This window comes from Spermophilus citellus (assembly GCF_964194105.1).
Source record: "Spermophilus citellus genome assembly, chromosome: 3".
NCBI lineage: Eukaryota > Metazoa > Chordata > Mammalia > Rodentia > Sciuridae > Spermophilus > Spermophilus citellus.
This window is the reverse complement of record NC_138184.1, coordinates 178,544,308-178,555,033: the sequence shown is the minus strand read 5'-3', so window position 1 is coordinate 178,555,033 and position 10,726 is coordinate 178,544,308. Positions and strand designations below refer to the sequence as shown.

Sequence of the window (10,726 nt, the reverse complement as noted above, 5' to 3'; positions counted from 1 at the left end):
GAATTCTAAAAGTGCTATCTATAAAGTAAAATGCAACCACTTTTATCAATCAGAGTTCTTGGGTGTAAGTGAACTATTTATGGCCAATATAAGAAACAGAGGAATTAAGTAGAAGAATAATAAGAGAATCCACAAGTCAGGCTTGGAAAGTGAGCAGCATGGAGGGTATCAACCATAGCAGAAAGGACCCTGTCCTTAAAAATGCTATTACTGAGATAAATTAACTCCCAACAATATCTACTTCCTCATGTCCTAGGGAAATGCTCAAAAATAGATGAAAAGACAAAAAAAAAAAAAGACAATGCAAAATAATGTGAGTCCGTTCTACCAAAAAGAAATGAGACATGTAGAAACAGTCTTGAAAGGAACTAAAACAAAATGTTAACAGTCTCTACTCTGGGTGATGAATTCACAGGTAATTTTTATTTTATTTATGTGCATGAATTCCATCTGTAACTATAAAAAACAAATATTTAAAAATTACTTTTGCCAAGTCCAAAAGGATTTTTTTCTTTGAGAGTTTAAATTAAATGAACTTTCTCACAAAATTTGCAAAATTTTGTGACAAAGTCCATGTTCACAGTATTCAAATCCTTCCTGATTTCCTAAACTTGAATTTTTCTAATTATGTGATGATCTAAGTTTCATATTACTTGAGGATTACTGATGCCATAAACATATTTAAAGCTCTTTCTTGACCTGTACATGGGTAAACAGGACATTAAGGAAATCACTATTCAAGCAAATTAATATTAGTAATGCCTCAATTCCCTGTTGTCAGTAATTAGTATAATCACCACTAGCTGGTGCTATTGGTAGACTGTACAGTAGTGTGTTACTCTGGATTAGACCACTTCAAATGAGTTCACCTTTTAGGAACAAAATTAGCTCTTTATTAAAATATCAACATAAATATTAATAAACTCACTTTTTATTAAAGAAAGCAAGATTAACAATAACAAAAGCCTCATAACACTATACTAAGTAACACCAGTCAAAAATGAAATAGAAACAGCAATTATAATACATTATTTTAAAATAGTAACAATAAGAGACTACATAACAAAACTTTTGAGATGTAGTCAAAGCTGTGCCCAGAGGTAAATTTATAGTCTTACGTGTCCTATTATTAAATAAGAAATAAAAATAAATGAACTAAACCATCAATTACAAAGAAACATTCATAAAACAACAAAATACACCTATAAAAAATAAGTGAGGAATTAAAGATGAATAATTATATTGCTATATATAATAGGAAAAATAGAATTAATGAAATTTCTAAATGTTGGTTTCTTAAAAAGACTGAAATTCTGATAAAAGAAAGAAAAATGCAACTAGAAGGATTAGGAATAAGAAAGAAGATATAATCTCAGATATAGAGAAAATTTTTTTTAATTTTAAGATAATTTTATGTACAAATCTGCTATCAACTTTTAAAATTCTATGAAAAATTCATGATTCTAAAATATAATTTTAAAATTGACAGTCAAGAAGTAGTAGTTAACCTGCTTAGGAAAAAAGCATAGAAGAAGTTTTTAAAATTTTCATAGAATTATCTTTCACTCACCCACTCTGAAAAAGCTTGAGGCCTAAATTGTGTTATGGGTAAGTTCCTCCAAACCATCAAAGAACAGGCAATTCCTAACTATGTACTAATCTAGAACATAGAACACACTAGAAAAATCATTTTTTGAAGCTGACAAAGTAGAATACAAAATGTACAATTATAGTCCAATTGTTTCCATGAGTATAAATGCAATGATGTCAAACGTAAAGAGTTGAATTCAACATTATATACTGAAAAAGGGAAAAAATCCACCATGATGAATCAGGGTATAGCTCATGCAGAAATAAAACAATGTTAAGAAATCCATGACAATTTATCATGATAATAGGCCATAAGAGTAAAACCAGATGATGATCTCTATTTGACTTGCTTAATATAATTCAACTTCCAATAAAATGGTTAGTATTCTTGAGCTAGGAAACCACTTCCTTAACCTGATAAAGACCTATATTTCAGTCCAACAGCTAATATCAAAAGCTGGTGAAATATTAATGACATTCCTAAAAAGTAAGGAATAAGAACAAAGTTATCACCATCATTTATTTAGTATATGAGGTATAAATATTGTAAAGGAAGAGAGAAAAGTATCATTAGTTACATTTATGTATCATTAAGTATCATTAATTACAAATGATTGGCTATTTAGAAGAGAATCAAGAAGAAAGATTAATGAAAGGGTTGAGTAAAGTAGCCAAATACAAAAAATCAATTGCTTGACTCCAAAAGGAGTAATCAGGTTAGTTATAAAGGGGGGGGGGGTGATCCCACTTAAACAACAAAGACACGAAACATCTAATAGTATAACTAATAAGAAGAAATATGCAGGGCATTAAAAAAATTACTGAAGAACATAAAAGATGTCTTTAGTAAACTTGACATGTGACAACTTCCTAAACAGGAAACACTATCACAAAGTTGGCAATTATCCCCCAAATAAACTATAATGTTAAAGCAATTTTTTAAAAAAGTCAATAGAATTCTTTTTTTTTTAAATTTGACTAGACTATAACTAAAGCTTATCTGGAAGAATAAATGCACAAATACAGCCAAAAGTATTTTGAAGAATAAGAGCAATATTTACTCCCAATGAAAAGTTAAACATCACAGTAAAGCAAAGACAAAATGGCAACATTAGAATAATATAGTTCAGGAATAGAGATACCAAAAAATAAACAATAAATCCAGAAACCACTCTAAGTATATGTAAGAATTTAATATTTGACAAATGAGAAATATTCAAAACAGTAGAAAAGAGTTTTCAATAAATGATAATGTAACAACTAAATAAATATTTTGACCCTTAATTACAACTATATCAAAAATAAATTCCATTTGGAATAAAGATTTGAATCTAAAAAACTAAAAGGAAACATAGACATATATTTATATAACATTGGCACATATCACCAAAAGAAGAATTTTTACAAAGATTTATCTAAATGGAAAAATGCAATATTTCTGTATATCAAATACATCATGGATTAAATTTTATATATCTGAGAAGGAGCAAAATGTCTGCAGCATACAGAAGAAACAAATGGTTAGTGGTTTGTTATAAAAAGAGCTCTTACTAATCAATAAAAAATAAACCCTTCCAAAAAATTAGCTTATGCATTCATTCATTCTTTAAACAGGTATTTATTGTACATTTAATACATGCACAATATTGTGTTAGGGGATGAGAAAACAATATTGAAAGATGTAGACATCTGCACACAAGTCTCTTTCCTCAAACATTCTAGTAGGGAAAATAGACACCCTGCCCCCAAGAAAATGTAAATAAATAAATAAGGTTACAAATAAAGAACTAAAATAGCAAATGGGAAAAGGAAAAGGTGGGTACTATTTTCAATAGAGTGCTCCGATCAGGCCTTTCTTAAAATATTGTATGAGTATTCATCTGAAGGATATGTTTTGGTGGGGGGAAAAGTGGCTGTGAAGAACAGCATGAGCAGAGAGATCAGCATTTACTAAGCCACTGAGAAGGAGAAAGGATCTTGGCATGTTGAAGGAACGAGTCTGGATGATCATGAGCAATAAGGAGAAGATTACAGATGGGATTGGAGACATAGGTATGAATCAGATTGTGTTGGGCTATGTTAACCATGATATGGGATTGATTTTATCCTTTAAGCAACAATTTACTTGATTCAATTTAAAATAAAGGTCAAAGCTATGACTTAATCAAAAATCTAATGAAGTGGGTCAAGAGTAAATGATCCCATAAGATTGGCTATTATAGTAGTTAGGTGAGAAAAAAATATTGATCAGGACTAAGAGATGGCACTGAATTTGAAAAGAAGTAGATAAGTTTACCAATTAGATATGTGAGTCTACAACAGAGATAAAAGGTGTAGGTGGGAAACATAAATTTGAAACTCATCTTGGCATAAACACGGTACTTAAGTCTATGAAAGTTGGTAAGATTCCTTGGAAAGAATACAAGAAGAAGAGAGAAACCAGAAAGGAGTCAGCCCTAACTTTTCAAAATTAGAAGATGGGAGCAGAAAACTGGGGGGTGATTAGTGATACAGAAGGAAAACCAAGAGAGAATAAGGGTTTAGATATGGAAAAAAGAAAAAGAACATTCACAGAAGCTCTTTTGTTTGGGTGACCCTAACAGGGGCATGGTCAGTAGTAGTACTGGGAAGGCAGCATCCTTGTGGACTGAAAAGCAAATAGAGGGCTGGGGGTTGTGGCTCAGTGGTACAGCACTTGCCTAGCACATGCAAAGCCCTGGGTTGGATCCTCAGCACTACAAAAAATAAATTAATTAATTAATTAAATAAAGGTATTGTGTCCAACTACAACTAAAAAAAAAATTTAAAAAGCAAATAGAAGATTAGGAAATACAGACAATAGATAATGACAATCTCTCAAAGAAGGGTGGTTATAAAGAAGAGCTGAGAAATGGCTATAGATGATAAAGATGTACATAAGGAAAGATTTATTTAAAATGAAGGACACTGGAGCATGTGTACAAGCTGATGAGAATGATCCACTGAGGAGAGGGAACTGATGACGCAGAACAGAGAAAGGGAAAACCTAAAGAGCAAGTGCTTGAAAAGTGGTATCCTGGTATCCTGAGCACAGGAGGAGGAGCTGTCTTTTGAAGCTTCCTCCACAGTTATAAAAAGGAAGAACTGGTTCCCAAGAAAGCTGGGTTGGAGGGTCTTGTGGTGGGAAGATGAGGAAATTTGTATGTAATAGCTCCCATTTTCTCAGAAAAAGATAAAACGGGGAGGAGGAGGAGATCAAAACATTTTGAGGAGATGAAAATATGAACAGTAGTTTCAGAAGTGGGAAACAGACTATGTTGGGAACAACACTACCAATTTGAGGTTTGAGAAAATGGATTGAAAATAAGACTAGTTCACTGAGTTTTGTGATTTTCTTAAAAAAAAAAAAAAAGTGCGGAGTCATCCTAGTCAGGTCCAGGCAAAGCAGATGGTAAGGTTCATCTGGGGTTGGGATTTTGTCCGGAAAATAACTTGGAGGAAACTGAGGTTCAATAGTGCTGAGACCACTGCATTTCAAGGAGAGTGGTTATGATGATGGGCCATGGAATCTAGGCTAGACAGGACATGCATCTAAGGCAAGGGCTGATTAATAATGGAAGGTGTGAGGTTAATGAACCAGCTATCAGTGAGCAAAGAATCCAGGATAGGAAATAGGTGATTAGAGTGGAATGTCTGACAATGTGTTAGTTCAGGTCATAGAAGCAGACATCACAACAGGGTTCAAGGTACAAAAGTTCTATTAAGGGGTTACCCTGTGAAGGATAAAGGGAAAGAAGCAGGAGGGTGAGGGGAAGAAAGGCTCATACCAAAAGGCAGTCTGAACCATCTATGAAAGGAGAGAGGGGGATTGGGCAGGAAGAGCCTCAGACTGCATGCAGCACAGTTCTAAGAAAGTTCCAGTCAGGTGTTGAGGTGTACCCAAGCCAAAACTGCTCATTAGAAGATTCCTGCATCTCACATGAATGGGCCATGACCAACGTTCTAATTATGCTATAACAGGGAATAGCACAGGAGAAGCACCACCTCCATGGCAACCCTGGTGGATCCCCTGAACAGGCAGGGGGAGCCACCAATCAAGAAAGCTACCTGGGGCAAGAGACCTGAAAGGTGCATTCCCTTGGTCTCCACAGACAAAATTCTAAGGAAGATGTAGTTTCTAACGATGACAAAGTTAGAATCATGGGGGCAAGGGCTGTTTCTGAAGGGAAGAAATAGTCTTGGGAGATGAAGTTATAGGAAGGTGGCGGGGAGGACTGAAAGCTAGAGTTCAAATTGTGTCAAACACCCCACAGTCGCTGGGGATTTGGAACGTTATTAAAACAATCTTCTAGAGGACTGCGGCAGGAGCGGGGGATGGTTGGCTGATGACAGGGCTTGAGGTGGAGAAGACTGAAGTGGGGTGGGGGGGATGACCTTGCAGAACTAACAACGAAAGAAACTATGAATAGGAAGTACATAAATTACCACCAGGAAGGAAAAGGAATGTGCGGTGACGAGATTCTCCAAGGAGCTGGATTCTGTCAGGCAAGCAGGAAGGAGTAAGGTGATGACTAGCACCGGGGCCGCCCCTCCCGGCCCGGCCCTAAGGCACGTTGTCCTGAGGGGCTGGGGCAAAGGACTCTGGGGTAGACCCGGCGGGGCGAGGGGTGACGCGAGGTCCGAGGCAGGCTGGGGATCGCGGGCTGGCTGGCGGCTGCGCTGGGCGGCGTCGGCGGGTCGGCGGCGCTCAGGGGACGGAGGGCCTGCCGAGGCCGCGCGCGTGCTGGCGCTCCCGGGCGGCGCCGCCGCGGAGCTTGGCTCTGCAGCTGGCGGCGGCCTGGCGCGTGGTGACGGCGCCCGCGGGCGGGCGCAGGGCTGCGGCGCTGCGGGGCGACGGCTTCGCCAGGCTTCGGCCGGCGGGCACGGGCAGCAGCGGACCCCAGGGAGGAAAGACAAAGACACGCCGGTTAGAAACGCGGAGGAAACCGCCGGCGCCTCGCAGCTCAGCGGGAGCGGAAACGCTGGCGGGCGGCGAGGTGCAACCGTCGCCCTCAGGTGTGCCCACGTGACGGAGCGATGGAGGGCGGCACCCCGGGGTCTCCCACGACACTCCCACCGAGTGTGAGGACTCATCCGGACCCCTAGAGAGCTGTGCCCTCGGCTCATGAAGTCCCGTGCGAGCGTCCCCTGCGGAGTCAACAGGGAGCGCGCACGAGTTCAAACGAGGCGCCCAGGGCATCGCTGCAAGAGCAAAAGGAAGGCGAAACCGAGGGGACTGGGATCAAAAAATGCAAAGTGTTCAGCCAACTAAAAGGCCTTAGTTTCTTCATAGAGTGGATACTAACCTGCTGTTAAACTAATGCTGTGAAATAATGCCCAATGACACGGGGAAACATACTAAACGTGACGGGAAAACGTTTCATCTCCCTCTGTTGTGTGTGGATGTGTGCACTTATGTGTTTATACATGCAACACACATGTATAAAACAATGGAGAAAAACAAACCAAAATGTTAAAACAGTCATCTCCAGGTCGCAGGTGATCTTCTAATTTATGTCTCCCAAATTTTACACAATAGGTTCATCTTATCTATATACTAAATAAGGAATTTTTCTCCATTCTTATATACCCATTGACTTTATCCCAATTAAAATTTTTGAAAATAGTATTTTTATGTTGTATACAGAAATGGTGGACAGTAAAAGATTTTCAAGAATGGATGGTCCACAGGGCATGGTAGCACACCCCAGTAATCCCAGCGACTCCGGAGGCTAAGACAGGGACAGGAGGATCAGTTCCAGACAGTCTTAGCAACTTAGGGAGGCCCTAAGCAATTTAGCCAGACCCTGTCTCAAGATAAAAATACAAAGGGCCGGGGAAGTGCCTCAGTGGTAAAGCACCCCTGGATTCAATCCTCAGTACCAAAAGAAAAAAGAAAACCCCACCATAGTCATGTACCTTCCTCAAAAGTTCCTAATAAATCAACATTACAGAGTAGTTTATCCCTTAATAGTTAACACAATTAAACCAGTATCTTTTATGAAGCCATACTTTTACTCTATTATTGTCTCTATTACTTTCTACTTTATTTTTCTGTAAAAAAAAAAAACTGTTTCTGGACTTTTGAAAGATGTAATTTGATTTGTAATTTCCACAGACTTGGGAAAACAGTTTACTAAAAACAGAAAATTTTACCATATTTTGGAACGTGTTTTAGATAATACCAATGTTTTATAGTAATTCAATAATTTTCTCTTTACTCTATTTGAAAGAATTCAATGGAAGCAATAATAAAATGTTACAATGAACTTGGGCCTGAACTTAATATTCTCCTCTTTCAATCATAATGAATTTAAATTTTAAGTTATTAAAACCTAGGGAATCTGTTTTGCTAAACTTTATTCCAGGAAAATGCCTAAAGGGAATAACAACAACATAGGGGGTTTAATAGAAAACACATAAGTTCCAAAGGTACTTTAAGTCAAAGTTACCTCAAAATTGTCAGACTAATTTATTTAATGATGAGCAAATAAAAAATTAGATGTTTATGGGAATGCTACTTTGCTGCTTAAATAGATGATCAACTAATTAATCATGATGACCTGCAAGTTTCTTTCCCTCTAAATGTACTGGATAGAATTATCATGTCTGGAGGAATACTTTAATAAAAATTATCAGAAATAAAATTTACAAAGAGAATAATCCTAAGAGGCCAATAGTTTGTATTAATTATTCCTGGAAAAATGAAGGTTGTAAGAGTTTGTTATAAGCCTTCTCTCTCAAAAACCTTACTATTCACTAAATGACTTTAAAACAAGATTAAATATAGATAAAACCAAGAAGCATTTATTAGCAGTACTACAGTTCTGTTTTCATGATCATATACTGATTCCAACTTAATTCAACATTTTTGGAATGCCTGTCTTGTTTTGACACTAAGCTCAAACACTAAGAACAAAAAAGATAACACAAGGTTCCTACCTTTGAGAAGCACTACCTAGAATATTATTTTCAGATCATTAGGGTGACTCACACCTGGGAGCTAACCTGAATCCCCATATCACCCTGTGATTCTACCAAAGCTTTTCTTCCCATACAGATGAATTTTCTCATTTCCTGTCATTCCTTTGCTCAAATTCACCCAGAGCATCCCACTGACTCCACACTAGCTAAATCAATTGTTGTTAGTTAAGCTTTGAGGGGAACCAAGGACCAGCCTGAGACTCTGACTAAAATGTGGCCTTTATCCTTCAAAACCATGTACAGAAATGCTCTGGAAACTAATTTCTTGAACATAACCAATATATAAAAAGCAAAACTTACAAGGAATTATGCTGGGCATAATCCTCCCTTACACTGTTATTTTTTATGAAAGAAAAATTACCTCTTGGAAAAAGTACATAATTTTAAAAAATTCTAACTTCTCAGTAGCAAATCTCAATGATATAGCTAAAATGAGATAAAACTGTGATATATATAACCTTTGACAGAGGGAACATTTAATTCATCTTTGATAATCAATTGTGACTTTTCTCCCCAAGGCAACAAGTGTTGAAATCCTTAATTCACAAAGGTAAATCTGTAATCTAGTTCTATGAACTAAAGCAGAATTCCATATAATCCTTTGCCAGATTAAAGTAGCCTGTATAATGGAACACCAAATTCCTTCAAAAATTTCAACTTATCAACTCAGCCTTCAAGTTCAAATAAAACTTCTGGAAAGTCAGCAAATTTCTGACTAGTAGAGGAAAACATCATATTCTATTCCAATTTCCTGGCAATACCTCTTGGAAGGATGGTGACATCTGCTGATACAAAAAGTAATGAGGCCCAATGACATGCTCAGGCCATTCCTCTTCAAGCAGCAAAGCCATGCTGTGTACCTGACATTCCAGGTGTACCATCTGCCCTGAGTGCTAATATTACCCCCCACCTGAATATTTTCAGTAAGAGCAAGAATAAGAGAGCAGTTTGAAATTTTGACAGTCTTCAGCTTCCAAAAAGTATTCAAAAACAGATTTGATAACATCAGAAAGCACATAGAAACATGAAGCTTTATATACTAAGAGGCATCTGGTAAGTTATGAAGAGCCCTAACTCAATTTTCTTTCAGAGAACACGTTTAAGAACTTTTGGGATAAATTATTTGATCCTCCATTCCCCTGACATATGCTATTTCTCATTTATATGCTTTCATTCTTGGCATTTACCCATTAAAAAATGTTTTCTCCCTTTCTTATATATTCAAATGTTGTCCATCTCTCAAGACCAAGACCAAAGCCAGTCTCTTTAATTTTCCCTAATTACTGCAGTCTGAAATAATCTATCCCTCTTCTGAACACTTATAATGGTTCTTCTTAGACTTTCTCAAAGTATGGTTTCTGAGACCACTAGCTTTAAAAATGCCCCATGATCTGTATTTTCACAAACAACAGAAAGAGCTGATGTCAATTTGTCCACTGTTTTCCCAAATCTATTTTGCTGCTCTTAAAAGGATAGCTCATTCTCCTGATGGATGGAGAGAAGGCTGTCTATTGTTGCCAAGATGACTAGACTGAATCATTTTCACGGAAAAAGTTTTGATTTGTCAGTAATGTACTTATCAGATCTGCAGTTACTGTACTACCTCCACCAGTGGAATTTCAATCATTACCTTCCAATGCCATGGCAAACTTTCTAAGATGCTGCTACCATTCTCAAACTAACTTTCCACCCTGAGAATTTCAGCAGAGCCTGTAAAGAAGGTAAACAGTGAGACAGAAAAACTCACAACTAACATCATCTACTCAAATAAGATACAAAATCAAATGTTTCTGGAGGCAAGCAGTAACTTCAAGATCATATCCTACAACAGACTCACACTGCAGATGGAAGAACTATGGGAAATGGAAAATAGTGTAAATGAGGACCAAAAAATAAAATAAAATAGACCTCAAATCATGCAGAGCCAAAAAATATGGTCCCAATTAGCTCACAGATTCAACATTGAGGATAAATGAATTAAGAAAGTAAACAAAAATAAAAATTAAAAGCATAAAAATAATTCAAAATGTAAAAGATGAGATGGATGTATGTCTACAGATATGGTCCAAAAGACTGTCTTTGACATTACAAGTAACAACGTGAGGTAGACTCAGGTACCAGTTATACTTAATTA

General features: G+C 37.0%; 1 protein-coding gene across 1 annotated transcript in view; it reads right to left on the bottom strand.

Annotated features, from left to right (window-relative positions):
- Positions 1–829: 829 nt before the first annotated feature.
- ZNF800 (zinc finger protein 800) overlaps positions 830–10,726 on the bottom strand; it is a 49,491-nt gene continuing 39,594 nt past the window's right edge. The window contains exon 6 of the mRNA XM_081287117.1: positions 830–6,476. Coding sequence (XP_081143243.1) covers positions 6,317–6,476 — 160 coding nt within the window. The 3' untranslated portion in view covers positions 830–6,316. The remainder of the gene's footprint in view (positions 6,477–10,726) is intronic.